At 36.6% G+C, this 25,981-nt stretch overlaps 3 protein-coding genes across 7 annotated transcripts in view; 1 reads left to right on the top strand and 2 right to left on the bottom strand.

Annotated features, from left to right (window-relative positions):
* Nucleotides 1-10,063, top strand: part of LOC131146417 (histone deacetylase 15) — a 104,721-nt gene extending 94,658 nt beyond the window's left edge. For both annotated transcript variants that reach the window (XM_058096014.1, XM_058096013.1), the window contains one exon: nt 9,741-10,063. In XM_058096014.1, coding sequence (XP_057951997.1) covers nt 9,741-9,859 — 119 coding nt within the window. In that variant the 3' untranslated portion in view covers nt 9,860-10,063. The remainder of the gene's footprint in view (nt 1-9,740) is intronic.
* A 663-nt stretch (nt 10,064-10,726) lies between these two features.
* On the bottom strand, nt 10,727-12,022 carry LOC131146418 (transcription factor MYBS1). Its single transcript, XM_058096018.1, has 2 exons — nt 11,488-12,022; nt 10,727-11,388 (listed from the first exon to the last, which is right to left on the bottom strand). Exons 1-2 carry the CDS (start codon nt 11,910-11,912, stop codon nt 10,932-10,934), a joined length of 882 nt encoding a protein of 293 aa, XP_057952001.1. The 5' UTR covers nt 11,913-12,022; the 3' UTR covers nt 10,727-10,931.
* Nucleotides 12,023-16,705: 4,683 nt separating this feature from the next.
* Nucleotides 16,706-25,981, bottom strand: part of LOC131146608 (uncharacterized) — a 40,494-nt gene continuing 31,218 nt past the window's right edge. For 2 of the 4 annotated variants that reach the window (XM_058096297.1, XM_058096298.1), the window contains one exon: nt 16,706-17,291. In XM_058096297.1, the coding sequence (XP_057952280.1) occupies nt 17,136-17,291 (156 nt within the window). In that variant the 3' untranslated portion in view covers nt 16,706-17,135. The remainder of the gene's footprint in view (nt 17,292-25,981) is intronic. The other 2 variants (XR_009134416.1, XR_009134415.1) reach the window with 2 other exon arrangements.

Here is a 25,981-nt window from a genome sequence, read left to right on the forward strand (position 1 = left end):
ATCTGTTTTTTCCACATTTTCCCTCATCAATTGCTCATATGGGTTGAAGGGGTCAATGGAAGACTAAGCTTTGAGATGTTAAGGTTGGCATGCCCTAAGGATTGGGGTCTCTTCTTTGTGTGGCCTTTAAGCCTCAAATCCTTTCCTGGCGCATGGCAACATCTAGTCTACTCAAAGTTTGGTGGGAAACACTCTTGAGAGAGTGCACGTGGGTGTTAATCTGCTACAATTCTTGGACAACCTTCTCTCGCTACTTGTTAAGTAGCTGTCGATGTCTCTCACCTTTCCCTTTCTTGTATATGTTAGACTGCCACTTTACATAAAAGCTTAAGCTATTAGGCTAACAATGTATATCAAGCCTTGACACTCCCCTGCACGTGCAGCCCAGCAGCACATGTTGAGATAAACAAACAATGAGGAACACCCTTATTGGGGACACAATAATTTTTTTTAACAAAATTACATTAAATGCGGGCAACAAAACTTTAACCCAGGACCTGCTGGTAACCAGCTCTAATACCATGATGGACTACCGCTTTACCTAAAAGCTTAAGCTATTAGGTTGCAGGCCAACAATGTATATCAAACCTTAACAATATATAATCGGCATTCCAACTTGTTTTCTTCTTTTTTAGTTCATCATCTAATACCCCAAGGCTGAGAAGGGATTTTCACATTCCTTTTGACCATCTCCTCTTTTTTCCTGAACCAGGGGAAGGGCCGAAACTTAGGATTGGCCTCCCCTCCATCCCTTTATCATAGACGTGCGCAACTTCTATGAGGTCTCTGCTCCCCAACTCCTTCCAAATTGCTAGCAGACATTGGTTGGGTTTGTCATCCTTTGCCATGTGTGGGTTCGATCCCACTATAAAGTATTTTCGATTCTTCTTTCTCCATAAATGTTACCCTCAATTACAAGGGTGGTGGTAATTTTGTGCTCATGTAGGCAAAAAGTTCATGCTCGATGTCCAATCATCTATATATGACTATATGGGCAAGTTCTTTTTTATTCTCTTCAAGAAGGAGTGGTCAAGCTATGTATGGAAAGAGCCCGCTTGCGATGCCGTCTTCCACCTATGGTGGAATGATCTCCAATTAGAGAAGCTTGCCTTCCTTCTTGCTCAATAGGTCCCTCTGTATAAGGTACTTTTTGACTGAGGCCACATTTGTCTAGGTCTTAGTCTCATCGTGCTTTGTCAAGATGAATGTAATGCCTTCATGCCCTCGCCTCCCTTTTTCCTTTCTATTTTTTGTCTTTGTTTTTTTGTTATAGAATCCAATTATGTTTGGCATGTCTACTTTAGTTAGGAAAGTCTTCCCATCTATTGGGATTTCGGTTTCACCTTCATATTAGAAACCCACTAAGAACATGGTGATCAACTAGATAGCATGCAATGCAACTCTCGAGGAGGTCGCCCTTCAGAAAGGAGGGAGTGAGACTGCTGAGGCATCTGGCTCGAGAGACGACTTTTCACTTCCCCTGAAATCGGCAATAAAGGCTCAAGCTAAGTCCTTTCCCCTACTAGGCCACACCCTGATCCTCTTATGCAATAGGCACCTACCTACACTCGGAGTCCTGGCAAATCAATCCAATGTGTTTGACTCTGAAGCCAAGATGAGTCCCCTCTTGAGGTGTTACAAACTTGAAACCTCAGTCTCCTCTGATCTCATGTTGCTCCTCTAGGGTATGCCCTCTTCTTCTTCTTTTATTTCCAATTTACTATGTTCCTCCCACTTCTAAAATCTATGCTATCTCTTCTTTTTAAGGTCAACTAGGTCCTCTCAACTATGCTAGATCACCATACTAGAGCACTTGAACAAGGTTGAGAAAGAAATGGACGAGTTGTGGAGGAAGTTTCATAACTCCACAGAATGCAAGGTCAAGCTTATCAAGCTGGTGGAGAAAGAGTCTAAGGTCAGGTAGGAGATGGCTGGCCAATTGACGCATAAGGTAGCCACTTCTACTGACCTTCACTGCATGCTCTTGGAGGCCACCAAGGAGTTAATGTAGGTGAGGGAGGAGCTGACGAAAGCAAGGCTGCTGCAGCTAGGGCCTATGAAACCATAATGGCCAGTACAAGGAGCCCAAGGCTGACTTGGATGAGTTTGGGGATTTTAATCTAGATTCATGGAACTTAGAGTTCGAACTCTACAAGAAGATGGTTCTCGAGGCATTAGGCACATGTTAACTCTCCAAGGAGTTTCTAGAGGGCTTTGACTTCTTATCTGTCTCCAATGACTTGGTGAAGGGCTACGAGGCTACGATAGAAGAGGTTGTTGAGGGGATTCTTGGTGGTGGAGGCTCCTATGAGTCAGTGGAGGACGAGGAGGTGGTTGAAGTTTGACATTCCTTTGGTGGCGATCCTTGTCTTTCCTTTGGTAATTTTATATGATGTTACTTCATTTATGAATTAATAGAGTTTCTTGTATTCAATTGTGTGAATTGTACTTTCCTGTGTGGAGTGTGGAGAACTTTTCAAATAACTTTGTTCTTGACTTAGGCCATAAGCCAACGGTTGGCTTTTAACATGCTATTTTAGATTCCTCAAATAGCTTCTATGTGTTCCCTAATAGAAGTGTTGGCCCTTTGGGGGAATCATAACCAACTTCCTCATAGGGCCACAAATCCTTGGGAGAATTCAATTCAAAATCAAATCAACTTCGAAAAAGGGCTGCAAACCCTTAGAAGGATTTAATTTTTTACTCAAAATTACAGTCATCTCATGAGCAGGTCTAGAGACCCTTTGGGAGAATTCAACTCAAAATCATAATCAATTTTCAAGCATGGTTGTAGACCCTTAGGAGGATTTAAATCAAAATCATAATCAACTCCTTGGCAATGCTACTAACCCTTGGGGGATTTAACTCAAAATCTTGATCAATTCCCGACATGGCTGAAGGTCCTTGGGAGGATTTAAATTAAAATCATAATAAAATTCCTAGCAATGCTGCGGACTCTTGGATTTAACTTAAAATCTTAATCAACTCCCTAGCAAGATTGTAGACCCTTGAGAGGATTTAATTCAAAATCATAAATTAACTCCCAAACAGGGCTATAGACACTTGGAGGGGTTTAACCTAAGATTTAATTCTCGAGCAAGGCTATAGACCCTTGGGAAAATAATGATCAACTTCCAAATCCACTCTTGAGCATGATCGCTAACCCCAACGAGTATTTAACTAAAAATTATAATCAACTCCCAAGCAGGGCTCTATAGACACTTGGGAAGATTTTGACTTGAAATCATAATCAACTCCCAAGCAAGATACCTTTGGGAGGATTTAACTAAAAAGTTGAAGTGTACTCAGAGGAGCAAAAATGTAAGAGTTCAAGTAAAATGAACTTCACTTCTCATTGATCATAGTACATTGGAATCATTTTGATTTCTCCTCTCTCTCTCTTGCTCCCCTTTATTTGCAATTGAAACTATTACTAGAAATATTTGTGCATATTTTTAGAATTCCATGTTTTAGGAAGAGCTTTAGCCCCCAAGGTTTCTAGTCAGTATGGCTTAGGGTGGAGCACTTATTGAGTCCCTTCCCTAAAAAATCTCTCTCTGATTATAGTACCGAGATGGTTTTTGTTGATATGCTATTGTCGTCACCAAGAGCTTCTTCACACACTTCGTCTAAGAGGTCGAGGTTCCCTCAGGTCATCATTGTTGGCTTCTGTTTCATTTGCATGGACCTTGGGGATGGTACACCAATATCGTCAAAACCAAAAGGCAGGCTAAATGGGGTTTCTCATGTGGCAATGTGGCTGGTGGTTTGGTAGGACCTAAGAATCATGGGCAACTCGTTTGCCCATCTCCTAAAGGATAGAGCATTCTTTGTCTATCTCTTCAATGCATGGAGGATGGCCTTGTTTGCTACCTTAGTTTGCTTATTGGATTAAGGGTAACTCTTTGTAAAATTGATCATTATAAGTATTATGATGAATTTGATTGGGAAGTCTACTGGCAACACCATGGGCTTTACCTAGGCTAAGAATGGACCAACTATTAAATCTTGGATGGAAATTTCTTTTGCCTATTTCTTTTATTTATTTCTAGGTAATCTATTATTAACAACTTCTTCTTAACTCATTGAGGTGTACTAAGCACAAATGTTAAGGTTTGCGCAAAATTTTTTAAACTCAAGTTGAACTGCTTTTTGTCATCCATCTATGCAAGGTCTTAAATTTCTATTTCGGCTCAAATTTCGAAGCTTCAAAAGTATGGAAATTTTGATTTCGATGTCAATTTTGATTTCGATTTGAAAAAATAATGAAAATCAATAATAAAACATGAAATTCTTTGTGAAACTTTAGAAATGGTTAATAAACATAATAATGTAAGTTTTAGGACTAATATATTACAAGTTAAATACATCTATGTAGTGTATGAGGTGGAAAAGTTGTAATATAATATGTGTATCAAACGTATGTGTAAGATAATTAGCATTAAATATATTCAGTTAATACAAATAAAATTCATAAATCATTTAAATATTATTTATTACACAAAAATGATAATTTAGACATGAATGGTTAAATGAAATGTTGTTGTAAGTTTGTTTTTCATGTAATTTCAAAAGCGCTTGCAATAATATTTTGTTTCGATAAAAATAAATAAAATAAATTAAGAGAGAAATTTCACTTCACTCCTAAATTTCTCATTTGAATTCCAAGGAAATTTCATTGTATAATTAAAATTTCAACAAGTTTTGCTAAAATTTCGAGATTTCGATAAATTTCGCACAATTCTTTGAGATTTTGACAGAAATTAATCGACTGCCGTTTCAATTTCGAGGGTGACAGAAACCGGAAATTTCAATGGAAATTTCGACAATTACGTGGAAATTTAGGACCATGAGTGTGTGGGATACCTAGCCTAACAACTATGAAATGTTCACTTGCTTTCCTAGATATACATGCCAAGGCCACTGCCTGTGTCCACTTTGTAGAATAATCTTCACTACTACCAAGTATTTTCTTTGCTTAGTAGATGGATTGAAAGGACCCAGGTCAACTACCCAAAAACTACCTAGTCTTTACTCCCCTCGAGCAATTTCGAATCATTTTCTTGTCATACTTGACATAGGAGGAATTAGGTTGGGGAGGGGGGGGGGGGGCAGCTTCCTTCCATTTTGAGAATATGTGGTTCAAACGTAAGGAGTTTGATGATCTGGTAAAAAGTTGGTGACTTGAGTTGCAGATGGAAGGGAAGGCCAGCTGTGTGGTTGCCTCAAAAGTTTTTCAGAATTTGAAGTGATGGAACAAAAATATTTTTGGCAGCATCTATTGAACGAAGAAAGTGGTTCTTAGTGACAAAAGGAGCTAGATGATCAGGAGCTTAGAGTGGGCCTCAATGCAGAGAATAGATTCAAAACGTTAGCTCTCTAAAAAGATATTGCTGAAGTCCTCACTTTGGAGTAAATTGCTTGGAGATAAAAATCAAGGGCCCGTGGTTGAAGGAGGGGCACAGGAATACTGGCATTTTCGGCCAAGTTGCTGATATGCATTATAGATTCAACTTGCTAACAAGAATTGAACTGGAAGAAAAGATTTAGTGGGGGAAGGGAAGGGAATATCAAAAGGGGAATAGGCAACTTCTACAAAAGCTTTTATTCTGAGTGAGAGTCTTGGAGACCAAATATTTGATGGCATTACTTTTAGAAATCTAAGCTCTTCCATGGAGCAATGGCTCGAGAGACATTTTTAGGAATAGGAAATTCTTCAAGCTTTTGAGATTTGTAACGAGGACAAAGCTTCTAGCCCTAATGGTTTCAAAATGTTGTTCTTTCGAAGGCATTGGGACATCCTCGAACAAAACATCATCCATGTTTTCGAAACTTCCACAGATCTAGTAGATTTGTGTCTAGCATCAACTCATCTATCGTCTCCTTGATCCCTAAAAGGGTAGGAGCCTGCAACTTCAAAGATTTTTGCCCTATCAACCTCTTTGGTAGCCTTTATAAATTCCTCTCCAAAGTCCTTGCAACTAGGCTCAAACGAGCAATTGTGGAAGTTATATGGAAATAGCAACATGCTTTCATTGCAAGCAGAAAGATCTTGGATGGCTTTCTTGATTGCTAACTAGGTGGTGGATGACTACATTAAAGGTGGTAAAAGAGGACTGGTTTGCAAGCCAGATATAGAGAAGGTGTTTGACTATGTGAACTAGAATTTTCTGTTGTATATCCTCAGGAGAATGGGTTTTGGAGACTGGATCAGTCATTGTATCTCCACCCTTTATTTTTAGTGTTCGCCAATAGCTGCCCTACTCTGATTTTTTCAAACTTCGAGAGGTCTGAGCAAGGAGACCCCCTCTACTCATTTCTTTTTATCATGGGGTTGGAAATTTTGAGCCTTATTTTGTTCAACGCCAATGAAGGGGGACTACTCAAAGAGCTAAGCATTGGTAAAAACAATGAAATTATGGTAGTCTCTCATCTTCCTTTTTTTCAGATGACACTCATATTTCAATGAAGATGATCCTGAGCAAATTATTAATCTTAGATGCATCAACCTTGGGTTTGAAGCAATCTTGAGCCTAAAAGTGAACATGGGCAAAAGTGAAATCATTCCAATCAAGGCTTGTGATCATACGCCTTTCTTGCCAATCTTTTAGGCTGCAAGAATGGAGCCTTTCCTATCAACTTACCTTGGCCTCCAATTGGGAGTCAAGTTCAAGGATAGGGTAGTTTGGGACCCTATAGTCGGCAGATTCAAGAGGAAGCTGATTGGTTGGAAAAAGGAATTACCTATCAAAAGGGGGCATGCTCATCAAGTGCGCTCTCTTTCTGCATTGTTCTTGGACCAAAAATCTCTCGAGCTTTGCCATTTCCATGGTCAGGCAGATGTGGGTCACTGCAACTACAGTGGAGGGAGGGTTATGGGCTTGGGAAGGGATCTGGGCTAATAAGATTAGAAGGAAATCCCTTTGCCTCATCCCCTTTGCTGTTTTCTGGATGGTCTAGAGAGATAGGAAGAAAAGAGCTTTTAAGGGAACAATTTCCCCTCTGCAGATTGTCAAAGATGGTTGGTCAAGTATGATTTCTAATTGGCATAGTAGGATGATTGAGAGGGACATCTATGTAATCCTTGATTTTCTTGACACCTTATGGTGATAGTTGCATTATTTTTATTTTTTGTGTTGTTCTTGAGTGGCTTCCTTTGATGCCTTTTTCCTTCATTAATAAAATTGTCCCTTTGCTGATTTAATTTTTTTTTTAAATAATAAGAATAGTAGTGGGGAACTTAAATACTCTTGCATGTTGTTGACAAATATCACACTTGCGACTGGATCCTTTACCATGATTAGTGTCATAGTGTCTAAGTTCACAACACACAACTTGACACTATGATGGCACCAAGTAACACTTGGTTAAGCCAATGTCTCACACATCGATTCATTGGTTAAGTCCTGCAAGTGTATATCAATTGAAACAACATTCACAAGGCAACAACATTCACATGAGCAACCTCTCCCAACCTTTTCTCTTATTCAAAGACAAGAATACACTTTAAAGCATGCATGAACATCATCCACAAAAATCCCCCATACCCCATGCCACCCACATGTTAAATTGATACACAATTGACACCCCCAGATAGGATTCCTACTTCTCCTCTCATTTCTTCTTCCTCTCTCTTCTTCTTCCTTATTCTTGTTCTTCCTCTCTAATCTCTGTTTTGTTCTGCCTCTAATTTTGTCTCTCTTCTTTTGCCTTGTTGCTTCTTCTTCTTCTTTCTTCTCTCTCCCTTAATTCTCTCAATTCTCTCTCTATCTCGGAATTTTAATATTTGTCCTACATTTGCTATGGCAGTTGAAGAGCCAGTATTTGTTTCATTGCCGATGAAGATTTGATTTTGAGGAGTTTCATTGCTAATCAAGAGCCAGTATTTGTTCATCTAAGGTCTATATCCTCCCAGCCATCTTCAAACACATGTTTCTTGAAGCTTGCAGCTCATCTTTACAACCGGTCATAGCGTCTTTCAGCATCCTTGTTTCTTCTTCTGTTCCGGACAAATGTACAGCAAGCAACTCATTGTCCTTAATAATTCTAAAATTTTTCAGTAGAAGATTATGGCATGGGAGACAAAGTTGTTTGAGTGCAGTGGCTGAGCATCATCTAGACCTCACACCCTATGCCGTCATTGATTCCATTCTTCAACATTGTTTGAGCCCATACAGATTTGGATATTAAGTTGATTTCTTGTTTGGAGGACTTGTTTTAGCAGAGGACAGTGTAGCCTTCTATGCTACTTGTAGCTGGAGGATCATCCAGGATGATGGATGATGCAATGCAGATTATGTGTCTTCTTGATTTGCCTACATGTTTGATTTTGTTCCCACTCCTAGAGTTAAAGCTACTATGCCATTTCAGAACTCGAGGTCGAGTTTTTTCTAACAAGTGGAGTTTCATGGAGAATCACCAATGGAGAACTTTAGATCTTTATAGTAGCGAGGCCTTTTATTTTATTTTGGGAAAACACTGGTTATTTTAGGAGTTTAGTTTAGGTTTGTTTTGTGTATTTTATTTACTTTGGGGCTATTCTGTACTTTATGTTTTAGTTGGGTTTTATTTTATAATTGTTTTGTGTTACTTGTGGTATTGGGTGGATAAGTATTTTGATCGTGTATTTTATGGGACAGTTATCATCTTGAAACCAGAATTGCTGTGCAGTTCCCCTCACTTTCTCTCTCCTGCAGGTTCTCTTATGCCTCTCTTCTTATTCCTCTCCCATCTACTCTCCCAATTCTCTCTATCTCTGAATTTTAATTCTTCTACTTCTTCATCTTCTTCTTCTACTTCTCTCAATTCTCTGTCTATCTCTGAATTTTAATATTTGTCCTACTTGAGTATGCCACATCATGTGCCTCTCTGTCATTCACCTTGCCAGCCTCCGTTGGATTGATTAGCAGGATTTAGAAATAAAATTGTGAAAACCCACCTGATGCTGCTCTAGATCTGTACCCACCCACTTACCTGAACTGATCAGTCCCTGAACTGCTGGTCTATATAAGGCCCTTGAAGCAGCTAGTCCAGTTGAACTTGCTCAAAGACCTCCAAACTCGATGAATATCCTTTAATAATCAAAATTCAAGGTATCCCCCTGGAACAAAGGGGTGAATGATGAAGGATGCAAGGTTATTGTGACTTTATTTATTTTTAGATTTATTTTCTTGGCATTATAGGTTTCTATATTTAGGAAATATCTAGAATATTTAGATTTTTAAATTTTCAATATAGTATCTAGGTGTTTTGCTCGAGTCTCAAGCCATGGGTGTCCTTTTCCCATTAACTCCCCAATTGTAATGCACTTTTTAAGTAGGGTGGTAGTATGATTAGAGTTGTGATTTGTGTAGCCTGCAGGTTTTGTTATCTTGTAGGAGGATTGCAATATCCCTTTTGGCCTCTCTATCCCTTCATGGTTTCTCTCTTCCATACCTGCCCCATCATCTATTCCTCTCCCTTCTCTGTCTCGCACATTCTACATTACTAAAATTCTTTCTGCAGAAATTATTTATCCCTGGAAAAGATGCTGGGTTTTTTTGTTTGTTCATTTTCTTTATCAACTTGCAGATTTGTTAATCTACTTTTCATTCTTAATATTAAAGTTATTTTATTATGTTCAAAAAAAAAAAAAAAATTGTTCAGCTCTTTTTTTTTGCAAGCACATTGTGAGCAAATTGCTTTATTTTTTGAGTGAAGACATATATTAATTTTAAATTTATATTTTTCTGAACCTGCAGAAAAATGTGCTAGAAAGAGACGGCAAGTTGTTGCACCAAAATGGTGGAAATGGGGGCGAAAAAGGTTTTTATATCATCTCCTGTATGGGCATCTTCATTTAAGATCAAGGAGGTGCTGAAAAACTTTGTAGTTCTTATTTTTTATGCACCTTTTTCCTTGTAACTTTCATGTGCATCGCTATGTACCTTTTAGTTGTGGGATAATTTCTTTGGTGCTTGAATTGATGTCGTCTAATGTTACGCAACTTCAGAACTTTGTAGAGCTTCACCAAATTTCTGAGCTGAAGCCCTGTACATAAATTAACAATCCTGACTTCCCATTAGTCTAGCAATCCCTGATTGCATGCATGCTTGTTTTGCAACAATAGAACCCCCATTTCATGCCTAGCCTTTTGCGAAATTGAAAGCTAGCTGTGTGTCACATCTTTTGTCTTTCTATGCAAATATGAAGGGATTGGGCATTTTGCCTAAACACTAGAACACTTGCTTTTATTAAATCTTTGGTAGATTAACCCACCAGGACATATATTAGTTTCATATGGCAAGTGATTGTGGTAGGAAATAGACAATGCCTCTCCTAAACATGAGCATTTATTTCTATGTGGCAGGAGAAGGCAATTTTCCCATTTCATGAGCATTTATTTCTGACCTGAGTTTCCCTTGGGGAGTTCTAATGTTGAAAATCTTTGTTGCACATTCAGTGGACAGGAATGGAATGGAACCGGGCGGAATGAAATCAAATTATCCCCTGATTTCTTCTTGCTTTCCTTTCAAATTTTCATTCCATTCCATTTCTATTCTATTTTATTCCGTAAACCAAATGTCACGGGAAGAGGGATGGGTTATACCATTATAGTACGGGTTTAGGTATTTTGGCATTGGCATGCTACTGTCCTAAAGTATTTATGATTGGTTGTGTTCTAAACCAGTAGAAAATATTAAAGGAGAACCCACATGGCTAGTTGAAAGAAAAAGAACATTGCATGGAAAGTAAAACAACTACTTTTAATTGCTCAAATTCATTTACAGCGGAGATGATTGCTTGCATGAAGAATTGAGGCTTGTGTTCTCAATGTTTTAATTAAGAATGTGCATATGAATGCATTATAAGAGCAGAGAAGAATGCCAAGGACTATCAGCTATGCTCTATAATCCAATCTGACTCTGTTGGCATGTGCATTACAAGTAATGCTATTGATGCATTGTCGGTGGTGCCATGGGGTAAGCCAGGGGAACAACGTAGGGCGGGTGGTGTCCCTGAGGAAGCATGACTGGAGTTCCAACAGCAGATGCCATGTGCCCACTTGGACCCCCAATTGGATGCCCTACTGGTGTTGCATACATTCCCGAGCTAAAAATCTGTGGAGCTCTGTGCTTAGGCTGTGTGGCCGCTGCTGCTGAATTGGATGGATTTGCATTTGCTTGTTGGCCCGTAATTGGCGTCTGATGAGAAGAGATGTCTCCACCTCCAACGCTCGTAATGTCATGGATGCTGGATCTCCTCCTGTCCCTGTTCATGGAGTTCAATCGAATGAAATACTTCTGGGCGTGGCTCGCCACTTGCGTTGGAGTCCTTGACACCACAAAATTCCTTGAAATGCTTCTCCAATCTCCCTTCCCAAACTTGTCCAACCCCAACAGAAAGAGCCTTTCAAAAAAAAAAATGGTGAAAATGAAACCCTGCCCAGAAACTACATCGATGAAAAACCTGTAGTGGAAAAAATTGCTTGTTAACTGAACTGCATACCTATGCTCTTCCTCAGTCCAAGGAATCCCTTTTCGCCGCTCCTGCTCTGACCGAGAGCCTCCTCCTTTCGCTCCTTGGCCCGTGGAGTCACGCCCCAGACCCGGAAACCCATTCGAGCAGCTGTTGTTGGACCGCTTGTGGCTGACATGGTGATCTTTGGCAGCTGCACTGGACGAAGATGGCACAGTTTCATCTCCTACATAAGTAGGAATGGGTATGTAGCCAGCCTCAATTGCAGATACGTCCTCAGCTAGAATTCGATAGTGTAGTTTCAATTGGTGAATTGTTTTGGTAGGAAGGAGAGCAGCCATCTTCTCCCATTGCTCATCATCCGAGTCATGCTCATCAGCAGTCCAATGCACGGCAATGGCATTCTCAAAGGCTTTCTCTTCTTCCCTGCTCCATTCGCCCACTGTGCTCGACATTGGCGTTGCCTGTGGCCTAGTCCTCTATGGTAGGGCCTGTATGGCAGGCAGTGGGGGAAAATGGTTTTGTGGGTTCATTTCATTTCGTTTTTCTTTTCTTTTTCGTTGATATATATATATATATATATATATATATATATGGTGGCGGTCATATGTGTTTCTTGTTGTATGGGTGCGTAGGATTAGGGTAGGCTGTGAGATGGGTATCAAAATTATGAATTAGAAGGGACCACATTCGAGGATGAAAAGATTGATGACTTGTCATATTCATGCCACAAAATTTTTAAATAAATTTTTTGTTCAGAAATTGACTCTGGGCATCGTCATCGTGGGTGAGAGAGAGATCATTCATTTCTGTGATGCAAAGCAGAGGGACCTTTCTTCTCAATAATTTGCTGGTGGTAGACACAGAATTTTCTGTCTAAAAACATCATTAGTGAAAAAAATATGGGTATGAATTTTTCCAAACTTTGAAAAGGGATATTTATATATTTATCACTTGTATCCAAATAATATATATATATATATATATATATATATATATATATATAATAGTCTTTAAGGATTTAACCAGTCTTAGCTTTAATGCGGCTAAAATTGAAAAAATAAAATCTAAAATTAAATTTCAGATGTGATATTTTAGTCATTTGTATTTTAAAGAAGTAAAATTCTTCATTTTTTTTGTCCTAATATTTTTGAAGTTTGAAATGATGCACATGCACCATTGTCTCTTAGCGTGCGTGGGCGACGTGGCAATTCCTCCACTTCTACTTTGGCATATGATATCTTTGATGAGGTGGCAGCATCTGTCATTCCGTTGTCGTTTTGGTTCTTGTTGGATTTAGACGTAGGGCAGCCCCATCTCTGCCTAACTTCAAAAAATATATATTTAAACAAATATAATTAATAGCATTATTGGGAAGCAAAAGTGGGATCTTTCTGAGGTCTGTAATTTTTAAATTACACCTTTTAAAGTTCCGTTAAAACAATTAAGAGACTTAATTTTTAATTGAGCCTAAGTCTTACAATTTCAATGTGGATGTCCAAAGAATCTCTCTAATACCATGAAAACAAAAAATAAATCAATATTTGCATTATTCAAATTAAAGAGATTAGAGATGATTAATCATAAAATTAAAATATTTATTTTTATCTTATTTTGTGCTTGTTAAAATAAAATCAAACTCTTATGTGTTACGTATCATTTATTATTCAATACCTCTTGATATTATATCCTATTTTATTCTTCGACTCAATTACATTGGCTTCATTTATAATTCTGGAGAGGAAAGAAAAATATGGAAAATTTGACTTTCTTATTTCGCTATGAAGAAAAGTTTGAAAGAAATTTTACATGTCATTAACTTTTAATATTTAATTATTTTTAGTTATTAAAAAAAATCTAATGAAAAATTAATATTTTTCTTATTTCTTTTGTTTTTTCAATTAAAATTCTTAGTTCAAATGGAGTTATAAACATTTAGTACGCAAAGACAAAATAAATCCAATTGTTACTTTATTATATTTTATTTCCACATAAAAGTTACTCCTCTCCAATACCTACTCTAGTGTACACAAAGTGCAAAGTTCTTCTCATCCCAAATAGTCCTTTACAAAATAAGAAAATTATTAGGAGTTTAAGTTTTAAATTTAATTATATGTGGTTTTAAATTGCTCTTAATTTTGAAAATTTTTTGTCCGTGCCTAAATTGTCATCACTTTTTTTTTTTTCTCAATACATCATTTTTTAACTACTGAAAATTTTCTAATTCATACAAATTTAAATTCAAAACTATATTCTTCAATGAAAATTTGGTAAAAATAACTATCTAGTTCCAACCTACTAGTCAAACCAAAGTGATACTTGAATACGACACCAACCAAAAAAGATTGATAGAAAGCACGATGGATGTTATAGTGCAAACCTTAACTAAGATTAAAGCAAGACAGACACCGTTCTTCTTTGAAAACACATATGCCTCAGTGGAATAACTATAAATATCACGACTCTTGTGGATGAAAGTGAAAGGCAATAACGATTTTATCCTAAGATTAGATATTATTAGAAAAGGTCAAAAGCGTCACCTTCAAACAATAAATTCTCCATTTGGGCCATTTTTAATATTTAATGGTGGGAATGACAAAATTCTTGAGGATGCTGAATATTTGTGCCTCCAACACATCACCATCAAAAGTATATATATATATATATAACTCATCAAATTTCACGTTCAAAAATTGAAAATTTTTACTCTTAAAAGCTTTCAAAACAAAATAGTTCCACTTACCATCCAAACAAAAAGAAAAAGAACAAATAAATCTTGCAATTACAAAAACTTCCATCAAAATGCAGTGTTGGTTTATATTTGCAACTGCAAAGATACATAAAACGCATATTTGAATTAAATAAATAAATAAATTCATGGTATATGGTATTGTAGGGTAAATGATCATGAACTCTTGAGATCAACGTTGGTAGCTTCTTGGATAGCAGCCAGCATCCTTCCATCATAGGAATCACCACCAGGCAGATCCTATGATATATATATATATATATAATATAACCTAGCTGCCTTCAAGAATCAAGACCCATCTTCTCTCACACATGGAAATGTTTACAGAAGCTTACCTACTCCCACAAAGTTTCATTTATGCAGGAAAAGATAGACAATTAAAAAAATAAAAAGATGGAGGAGGTAAGCTAATAAACTATTTAATGAAAACCAAATCGAAGAATTAAACTTCAAATTATTAAATAAAGAAAATTAAAAAGTTTAAAATTTTGAAATTCTTTCGCAAATTTGGAGATAATCAACATAAAAATAGATAAGATAAGCCAACATAAAAATAGATAATGAAGGGGAGCCAATAAGCTATTTAATGAAAATCAAGTAGAAGACTTAAACATAAAATTGTCAAATTAAAAAAAAACTAAAAAAAATTAGATTCTTTTACAAATTTAGAGATAATCAAGTTAAGATTGCATTAAAAAAAAAGATGAAAAAAATTGAAAAAGCAATGCTTAAGTGGTAACAAAATTATATGATTAACTAATTTACTTAATACACTTATGAGAACTAACAAAATACTAGACAAATGGAGGAAAATCGTTGTAATACGTACGTACAAAAATAAAGGAGATACAAAATTATAATAATTATTGTGAAATTAAAGTTACGATCATACAATGAAACTTTAAAAAGGGTAACTGAACAAAACTTAAGATTAAAAACAAGTCTTAGAAAATCAATTTACTTTTATTGTTGTAAGATCGACTACGGAAGTTATACACCTTTTAAGAAGATTAATTAAAAGTTTAGGGAATAGAAGAGGGACTTGCATGTGATTTTTATTGTCGTAGAGAAAACCTATGATAGCATACTTTGAGGAAGTTCTATGGTGGGTTTAAAAAAATATGAGTATATAGTAGGTATATCGATGTCATTAAGGATATAGAGTAGAGTAATGATTAGCATCAAGATCAAAAGTGGAGTCTAGAAAATTTAATCACAATAAATGTACATCAAGGATCTACTTTGAACCCTTTTCTTTTTGCACTATGACGGATGAACTCACTTGGAGTATCCTTAATGAGGTACGATGGAATATGATCTTTGTAGATGATAATGTCTTTATTGACAAAATTAGGGATTGAGTAGAATATGAATTAGAATTATGGAAAAAAGTTTTAAAGTCTAAAGGTTTTAAAATAAGTAGAAATAAAATAAAATATATGAAATGTAGTTTCGGTTATTATAGGAGGAATATTGGAGAAAGAATTAAACTTAATAGTCAAGAAATTAATAGCACTACTCAAATTGAATACCTTGGATCTATTGTGCAAATTGAAGGAGAAATCAAAGAAAATATTATACAGAGTTAGAGCAGAGTACATAAAATGGAGAAGTGTTTCGGACGTATTCTTTGATCATAGAATACCTTTAAAACTAAGAGGAAAGTTTTGCAGGACAACTATAAAATCAGTTATGCCATATGGATCAAAATATTGAGCAAATAAGAAACAACATATCCAAAAAATGTGTCCGAAATGAGAATGCTGAAATGGGTGAGTATTATAAGATTAAAAGATAAATTAAAGAATGAACATATTCGCAATAAATTGGACATAAAACTTGTACAAGATAAGATAGGGTAGGGACAACTTAGATGATTCGGTCATCTACAACATATGACAAATAATACACCAGTAAAAAGGAGTGAGTTAGTTATCATTATGGTAGTAGAAGAGGTAAGAATAAATTTAAAAGATCTTGGAATAAGATATTAAGGATTTAATAGTTCTCAAATTGTCAGAGGAAATTCCCCAAAATCATGCGAACTGGTAGAAATTTAGAACGTAGGACAAATAGGGAACCCCACCTAGTGGGATTTAAGGCCATTTTTTTTTTTTTTTTTTAAATATAAATTCTATAATGTATAAAGAGATTACGTGAATACACATTATATTAGCCAGCTCTAAGAAGTGTGCAAGCAATCACCCTACAAAAATGAAACCAAGATGAAATTCCAATGAGTGAAAAATGCAGAATAAATCCTACATCATAGCAGCTTATGCTATTCTTTTAAAACTGAACTAAAACTCCAAATTTCAGGGAGAGAGATAAACTAACACCAATTACCCTACAAAAACTGAACAAAGATGAACTTCTAACACTGAGTGAAAACTGCAGAATCATCCTACATGGTAGCAGCTTATGTTATTCTTTTAAACCTGAACCACCTAAAACTCCAACTGAAACTTGAAAAAAAAAAAAAAAAAAAAACACCAATCCTCCTGAATTTAGTATGATCCTTACTTTGTTCGATCACTGTTAAATCCAATTGCAGGTTAAGAGAAGCAATCTCAAGTGTGCTTGTGGAGCAACCCCTGCGCATCTGCTTACACAGAAAAATGATAAAGCAAAATTAAAAATTTTTATACATTTAAATTGCATGACATGATTAGGGAGGAATATTGAGTGTGAGATCTGACTGTGAGCTAGAAGAACAATGGTACCCAAATCAAAGTTGCTCTACCAATCTGGTGCCAGAATGATGCTAGGAAATGATTGCAAAATGCGTTGTGGTTAAGCAGCAAAACAAGATCCTCTTTACTAGACTCCCAGTTTTTAACCACGCTGACATGCTCTGAATATTACCAAGGCAGAGCAGAAGAACAAACCCATGACTTGCACAATAGGCAGCCAGGAAACTTTTTTCAGTTCAAGAAATTGCTTGTAAAAGAGCTGCCTTTTCTGGGTTGGAAAGCAGGAGCTCCTGCATGTCTTTCGGAAGCACATTGAACACAGCCTGCAGATCTCCTTTCAGTTTCTGGCAAGTTGCATCAGATACTGCTCTACCACATCCAGATTGCTGCAGCTGCAGATTGCATTTTATGGAACATTTAATACAATTCTCTGCTTTCCACATTTATACAACACAAATCCATAATGAGAATTATCTGGTTTTTATATTTAAATAAACATAAATCCTTACCCAAGTTACTAAAGCTCACAAAAAATGATACATGTCAAAGTTCGTGACCCAAATAAAGAATGCGTATGTATCAATGGGTGAATGGTGAAGTTTGAACAGGGTGTGAAATAGGCACCACTGGCTCTTCTCACAAGAGCTTCAATAGTTCTCCAAGTTATCCCAAGGTTTGTTGAAATTACTTGCAAAACTCTCGAAACTCTAGACCATAAAAATGAGCTCTCCACCTGGGACAAACTTCTCCCATGGATGGCAGAAACAAAGAATGCAATTTACATTTATAACCCCATGTTATAAAGTTTTTACCAAGTGACAATTCAGATTAGTTTATAAAATGAAACCAAACGCCCTCGTTCAATTGAGTTGTTCTGGTCCAGTAGGTGTTCTTATTCTGATTTGTGGCAATAAATCACAAATCAACCATGATCATGAATCAAGATTTGAATTTTAAGCTGGTATTGAGAAGAAACAGTAATAGAAATAAGTTGTCTTTGATTGTAATGCAAAAGCAGTGGCAAAAAGTGCCAAATAGGACAGCCTTCAATTAACAACCATGTCATATAACTGATATTAGTGCAAAATGAGTTTTAGGCTTAACCTTGGACAATTTTGTTAGTGAGCCACATTCTTAGAGTTAAAATTTGATTTTGCACCTGAAATCACTAATAGATGAAGCTGGTTACTATAGATGAAGAGAGCATTTCCAGTTTCATGTCATTCGAAAATTGTGGCAGATATAATCGAAAAAAGGATGTGAGAAATGGATTACAAATGTGAGGTGCTGAAATGAATCATGGCAGTATGCTGTTCAGACTGGTACAAGTTGCGGTAATCAACTAAGATAATGGAGCAAGGGATCATTACAAACAATGCCATTGCCATGAGTTACCAAAAGCAAAGCTGAAAAGGCCATTGAAGGGTTTGCTAGAGAGCTAGAGAGAGCTTGGCATAATCAATGGTGGATTTGCTGGAATAGCTTGCAAAATTGTGCTGCAAAACTCAACACCATTGCATGCCATTGTCAATTTGTGCATTTAGATCTGTAGCACTGACTGATTTTGTGCCTCAAGATCCTCCCACAAAATGATCATGGCAGAAGAAAAAGAAAATGTCCTAGAATGAAAAGAAACAGTTAAGAGTCAGATAAAGAATATAGAGAAAATTCGCCATTTTATAATGATGATGGTGACAAGGATCAAACTATGAAGTGGTTCAGCTTTTATCTGGCAACACAGACTGATTTGTAGAGGAATTTGACAAAGATTCTCTAAACAAAACTAATTTGGTCTCAACAAGGATACAATAAAACAGATATTTTCTATTAGAGGATACTATGCTCTCTTAGTAATTAGCTTATGTGGCTGAGGGTACTTTTGTCATTAAGTCTTTTTATTATTAATATGTAAAAGGGCAGGCCTCGAGCTGTACGTAGGCTCCAGGAAATTTCCGCCTAATATTTTCTCTTCCTCATGTCTTCTCCTTCTCTCTTCTCTTCTCTCAATCTCAAACTCTAAACATCGTGTCAGAGTGTTAAGCTCTGAATCTGATTTATCTGAATTGATTTTGATACTCTTCTTTTCATTTTTTTCTCCCTTCTTCCCCTAATCAATTCTCAAATCTGATTTTCTGGGTGATATGAGTCAACTAGGGACACTCATCCTCTTGGTTAGGCAGTGCAGCATCCTTGGTAGGAATCTATGTTTTAGTGGTTTTCTAGTATACTGTTGTGCTGTTCCGCCATCCCACATGCTAGTATCAGTTGTATTCTGTTGTGGTTTGCTAATGATAAGCTGTTTTGATGCCGCGTGTGTTCATGACTAATGCTTGCAATCTTGTACCAATGACTTGTTGGTTCTGACTGCTGTCAATGACTCTTCTTGCCTGCACTCGCTTCAAGTTGCTGCCAGCCATAATACCTGTAGCTGCTGCCAAGATATTCATTAACTGCATGTTGTGTTTTGTTGGTCTGCCTTTCTCTTCCTGGTTAAGTAGTTTCTCCTAGGATATAGTAATCTCAGCTCAGTGGTCATGGCTGCCTCTGGAAGTTCTGAAGCGCTCTTAAGTTTTGGATTTTCTGAAGCTCTGACTTCTTCTAAAGCTTCTTCCCATGATAATTCAGCTATGATTACTGCCTCCGACCATGGTAAGGGAAGTTTTGGAGGACGAGGACGAGGTTTGGATTGCGATCATGACAGCAGTAGTCTATTGGGATAAGAAGTTTGTCGTGGCAATTCTTGCATTTGCACACTTTGTGGCAAGGACAATAATAATGTTGATCGCTGTTGGGAATTCCATGGGAAATCAACTTGGGCCAACGAGTCTTTTGTTGAGGGTGATTCTAACACTTCAAACGCACCTAGCGAATCCACTACGGAGTTAAAAGTACATCATCCACCGTGTCCTGAGAGGAGTATAACAATCTTGTTTGCATTGTTCAATAACTCCAAACTACAAAGAGTGCTATTGTGGCCCATTCCCTTTTCATCCTCCTCACCTTGGGTTACTGATTCTCATACCTCCTCCCATATGAGAGGTAGTCCTAATTTGTTTCAATACTTGAATCCGACTACTTTACGCTCCAAGATTACTCTAACTAATGATTCGATTACACCAATTCTTGGTTGTGGCAATATTTAATTCCTTCTATTCCTCTCTTTGTTTTATGTGCCTAAATTTCCTATGAACCTGTTAATGGTCATTTAGTCTTTTAGCATTATTATTATGTGTTAAGAGTTTTGTTAGTAATAAGTGTGAGTTAGTAAGGGTATTATGGTCATTCCAAAATAGAGGGAGAGACCTATCATTGAGTTTAGGTCTTCCATTTTACCCAATTGCTCATCATGGTATCAGAGCGTGATCAAAACTAAACCCTACTCTCCTCGGTCATCATTGAAAAACACCATTCCCACAGCTGTCCTTCCTAGATTCACCTCCATCCCATATTATTTCACAAAACCACCCATAAACAGGCCCCCTCGCTCCCCCCCCCCCCCCCCCCCCCCCAACAACTCACCCCACAAAATCCCATCGCTGGAGGAGCCCCCACGCACCCCCATGCGCCGGCCAAATGCTGGCAGGGCTGACCCCATGCACTGGCACGTGAGTGAATTTCTGGTCCCCTTTTTCTTTTCTTTTTTCCCTCAGAACCTATTATCAGTTTGCCAATTAACTAAATCTCATAAATACCAAAAAACCTTCTTTAATTATCATCATTTAGGATCTCTAAACGGAGAAAGAGGATTGGTGAAGAACTTGAGAAGGATGGCTCATTCTATTTCAATGGAGGTCGTGGTGGATCCAATTCTTGTCATACAGCCTCCTCAATTTCAACTCTCTAGCACACTCATTTGGGTCATCCATCCCTTCAAAACCAAGAATTAATTTTTCCCATGTTAAAGTTTGTTTCTCGTTTGGAGTGTTCTGTGTTTGTTGAGAAAGTATATTAGGATATCTTCTCCATCTAAATCATTGTAGCAAATCATTGTTCTCTCATACATTTAGATACTTGGGATCCATCAAAGTCAAGAATTTGATTTTCATCAATATTTTATGTCCTTGGATGATATTTCATTTTTCGCGTATAACCTAGATCATTTATTTGTTAAAAGATATGTTTGAACTTTTGAATGATTTACTCAATTCTACAAGGAAATAAAACTCAGTTTGGCATCAATATTCAAAATTTTCAATCTGATATGCACTTGAAATTGTTCAAATGAGATTCAATCTTTTTGTTTGGCCAAAGGAATAATTCATCAAACATCTTTTATACAAACCCCTTAGAATGGAGTAGGTGAACGAAAAAAGTAGACATTATGTAACATAGTACTTCATATGCATTCTTATAGCTTGTTTTTCGCTCAATAGGATGCCCTCCAGTGTTCTAGGGGAAGCAATTCCCTTCTCCATCATGTACCCAAAAACATCCATGCTCTAGATAGTGTGCCTTGTGTCTTTGGGTGCACATGTTTTGTTTATGTTCGACATACTGGCCAAGACAAGTTCTGTCCTCATGATGTTAAACGTGGTGTTGTTAGGGTACTGAAAATTTCAAATGGATATAAATGCTATGATCCCCACACTCGCAGGAAATATGTTAGTGTTGATTCCTTAACTTCCTTCCCTTCCTCACATGTTGAAGTGCTTGCTAACCATGGTTAGAAGCATGCCATGGATGCCTTGGAACATGAGACTTGATAGATCTTCCTCCTGATAAGGAGTTGGGTAGGTGTCGTTGGGTCTACAGCAAGGTTGTTAGAATCGGGATCCTACAAAGGATCATTGGGACGGTCTGCAGGATCGGACTATGGGATCAGATCGTGGACCATAAGATTCTACATACAATGTAAATTAAAATTTTATCTATTTGGCATTTTATGACAACTCTCAATAAAATAATCCTAAAAACTTGAGAGTAAGTTTAAGAAATTAAAACAAATTTCAGGAATGTAGCTAGCTTCCTAGCAAGGTTTTCCTTCAACAACCCTAAAAACATCTGAATAATCTAAACTGTGAAGTGCCCTGCAAAGGGCAGACTACTTCTATCTTATTTATTTAATAATAGTGATTAAAAAGAAAAGCAAAAAGAATGAAGAGAAAAAGGAAGAAGAAATTTCTAATCTTAATTCAATGAATTAATATAAATTTCTCATTTTTGTGGTTTTTTCATCAGACCATTAGAAGAAAGAAAGAAGAAAAAAAAAAAAAAAAGCTTTTTGTTTAAGGAAGAACTTTTTGTTAATCGCAAAGAAAAGAAGGGGAAAAAGAAAGTTGAATGCCTACTTTGAGAAAAAATATAGGTCTCTAGCTGGTTAATAATATAGAAAAGAAGAGGAAGAAAGAAAAAAAAAATTTAATTTAAAATTTAAAAAAATCAAAAATAAAATAAAAAATTGAACTATAACAACAACAAAGATAATGCATAACTGCTAGAGGCCTGTAACTTTAAGCTCTTAGCCTGACTATGCAACTTCCTATTTGTTGAAGCTTTGCTAATCTCAAAGCTCCCAGCGAGCCTCTACTATTACTAGAAGAAGGTACAGACCGAGTGTATTGATAGACAACCAAGAATCTGCCTATCAAAAACTCTAAGCTCTCAGAGAGCTATCAATTTTGAAGGAAGAGAGCATTCAAGAGATGCTCAGCAGCTCTTTTGACTTGGACTGAACAAATCCTAGAACATGCTCAATTTTTTGCCCTAATTTTGATGCATTTGAGCCAAACTAGACCAAATTTTGTGTCTATTGCAAAAGTGAAGTGTTTGGACCAATTAAAATATATATTGGGCCTTTTCTTTAAAATCCTAAACAGGAAAAAAAATCCATATTCCATTGCACAAGTAGGATCCGTCAAAGCAAAAGTATGATTGCGATCCTAAGATCCTAATGACCCAGATGTCCTATTTTATTTAGATAGGATCCTATTGGGATCGTAGGATCGCATGATCCAAGTCAGGATTTTGATAACCATGGCCTACAAACTCTAAACTATCAAATGTCTTCCCAAATGGCTTAAGGCTAGATTGATTACCAAGGGACATACCCAAACATATGGTATTGATTATTTTGAGACCTTTTCTCCTATTGCTCGACTAAGTTCCATTTGAGTATTGACCTCATTGGCAATTCACTTTGATTGGCCTAGATGTGAAGAACGCCTTCTTGTATGGATATTTGCAGGAAGAGGTGTATATGGAACAACCTCCTATGTATGTTGCTAAGGGTGAGAATGGTTAAATGTCTTGGTTGCATAAGGTCATTATGGTCTTAAGCAGTCTCCTCAAGCCTGGTTTGACAAATTTAGTGTGGTGGTCTCCGCATTTGTCTTTATTTATTGTTACTCTGATCATTCAGTCTTCTTCCTCAAAAAAAAATAAAATAGATGTAGTACTTCTAGTAGTTTATGTTGATGATATCATCATCACTAGCAATGACTAGAGCGAGATTGTAGATGTCAAGCAATGGTTTCAAACAAAATTTCAAATCAAGGACTTGGGTACTCTTGTGTTACTTTATTGGTATTGAGATTGTATGGTGTGGGAAAGGGTTGAATCTATTTGAGATAATATACCTTGGAACTTGCTAATGAGAATGGTTTGTTGGGAGCTAAACCATACTCCCATGAATCCCAACATGAAGTTGTCCAAGGACGCTGGCCAAACTTTGAAGACAACAGGCAGTTGGTTGGCAGGATGATCTACTTGACTGTCACTAAACTTAACAAATCTTTTGCTGCACGGCTATTCAGTCCGTCTACAAAAAATCCCAATCCACCACAATGGGATGTTCTTTGTTGGATTTTGCAGTATCTAAAAGGCTCTACTAATAGAGGTTTGATGTATAAATGTAATAGAAACTGTGAGATCATAGGATACATGCAGATTAGGCTCTGTTGATAAAGAAACAAACTACATCAAGCAGAATACCGAGCTATGGCTCAAAGTGAGCTCATATGGAAAAAGTCTCTTATGTTAGAGATGAGATTCTTGGCAATAAAGCTAATAGGTATGTTTTGTGATAATCAAGTTGCCATTTGTGTTGCTAGCAATCCATAATTTCATGAGAAGACAAAGCACATTAAAGTTGACTGTCATTTTATGAGGGACACGTTGTGTTTGAGAAGGTTGTGACTCGAGAGGACTCCCTTTGTCAAATCTGTGGATCTGGGCAATATTTTCACAAAGTCTTTATTTAAGGCCCCTTGTCTAATGGTTGTAAGAAGCTAAAGTTAGGTGATATTTATGCACCTCCTGCTTGAGGGAAAGTGTTAGAAGAAAATATCATCATCACTAGCAATGACTAGAGCAAGATTGTAGATGTCAAGCAATGATTTCAAGCAAAATTTCAAATCAAGGACTTGGGTACTCTTGTGTTACTTTATTGGTATTGAGATTGTATGGTGTAGGAAAGGGTTGAATCTATTTGAGATAATATACCTTGGACTTGCTAATGAGAATGGTTTGTTGGGAGCTAAACCATACTCCCGTGAATCCCAACATTGTCTAAGGATGTTGGCCAAACTTTGAAGACAACAGGCAGTTGGTTGGCAGGGTGATCTACTTGACTGTCACTTAACTTAACATATCTTTTGCTGCATGGCTATTCAGTCCGTCTACAAGAAATCCCAATCCACCACAATGGGATGTTCTTTGTTGGATTTTGCAGTATCTAAAAGGCTCTACTAATAGAGGTTTGATGTATAAATGTAATAGAAACTGTGAGATCATAGGATACATGCAGATTAGGCTCTGTTAATGATCCAAGGTGTACTATTGGATACCGTATATTGGTGGGAGGTAATCTTCTTACCTAGCGTAGCAAGAAACAAACTACATCTACTGTTGAAGCAGAATACCAAGCTATAGCTCAAAGTGAGCTTATATGGAAAAGTCTCTTATGTTAGAGATGAGATTCTTGGCAATAAAGCTAATAGATATGTTTGTGATAATCAAGTTGACATTTGTGTTGCTAGCAATCCATAATTTCATGAGAAGACAAAGCACATTAAAGTTGACTGTCATTTTATGAGGGATGTTGTGTTGAAGAAGGTTGTGACTCAAGAGGACTCCCATTGTGAAATCTGTGGATCTGGGCAATATTTTCAGAGTCTTTATTTAAGGCCCCTTGTCTAATGGTTGTAAGAAGCTAGAGTTAGGTGATATTTATGCACCTCCCGCTTGAGGGGAAGTGTTAGAAGAAAATATGTTTTTTTAGTAATTAGGTTGTGTGAGTGCGAGTGTTTTTGTCCTTAAGTCTCTCTTATTATTAAATATATAAAAAAGCATACCTGGAGCTATATGTAGGCTCCAGGAAACTATTGCCTAATATTTCGTCTTCCTCTCTTATTCTCCTCTTCTCTTCTTTTCTTCCTTTCTCCTCCATTTCTAACTTTACAACATTTCTAAAGAATGAATGACTTTCAAGGATACAAACAAAGTAGTTTAAAAATTTTAAATCATGATTCTCACGACCTGATTCCAATATGGAAAGCAAACCTTTATTGCATTAAAAAATAAAATAATCTAAATCTAAAGAAGACAAGTTTGGCAATCTACTTGGGCATAGAGAAGATGTCAAATGCAAAGCAAGGATGTTAATGGATCTAGGTTTGTGGATATCTCACTCTGATCTGCCCCTATAGGGCGGATTTGACAATTTCTGAACAAATTAGGCACAGTTGGTATGAATTTTGTGAAGGCAGATCCAGGGCAATAAGTGGGAAATGTATTTTCTTCCCCTAAAGACTGCCTTGTTTAACCGAAACACACCCCAAATATAAATAAATAAATATATCGATAAATATATGTATGTATATACATGTGTGTGTGTGTGTGTGTGTGTGTGTGTGTGTGTGTGTCTATATATGTGTGTGTTTGTGAATGTGTGTACAAATATAGTATTTTCATTCAATTATTCATAGCTTCTAAAAATATTATTCTTATTTTATTTTGTTTTATATTATTCTGCTAGAAAGGTTATGTTATCTATAATTATGTTAAAAATATGAAATGTTATGTTATTTTCATTATACAAAGACAAATTGTTTTTTTTTTTTCAAAATTTTGTTTGCTTCTTATA

This window comes from Malania oleifera, chromosome 13, assembly GCF_029873635.1.
Source record: "Malania oleifera isolate guangnan ecotype guangnan chromosome 13, ASM2987363v1, whole genome shotgun sequence".
Taxonomy (NCBI): domain Eukaryota; kingdom Viridiplantae; phylum Streptophyta; class Magnoliopsida; order Santalales; family Ximeniaceae; genus Malania; species Malania oleifera.

Coding starts and splice junctions, on each gene's coding strand:
- LOC131146418 (XM_058096018.1), bottom strand. CDS start 11,912: ATGTCGAGCACAGTGGGCGAATGGAGCAGGGAAGAAGAGAAAGCCTTT. Junction 11,389..11,487: donor TGGACTGAGGAAGAGCATAG/GTATGCAGTTCA, acceptor TTTTTTTGAAAG/GCTCTTTCTGTTGGGGTTGG.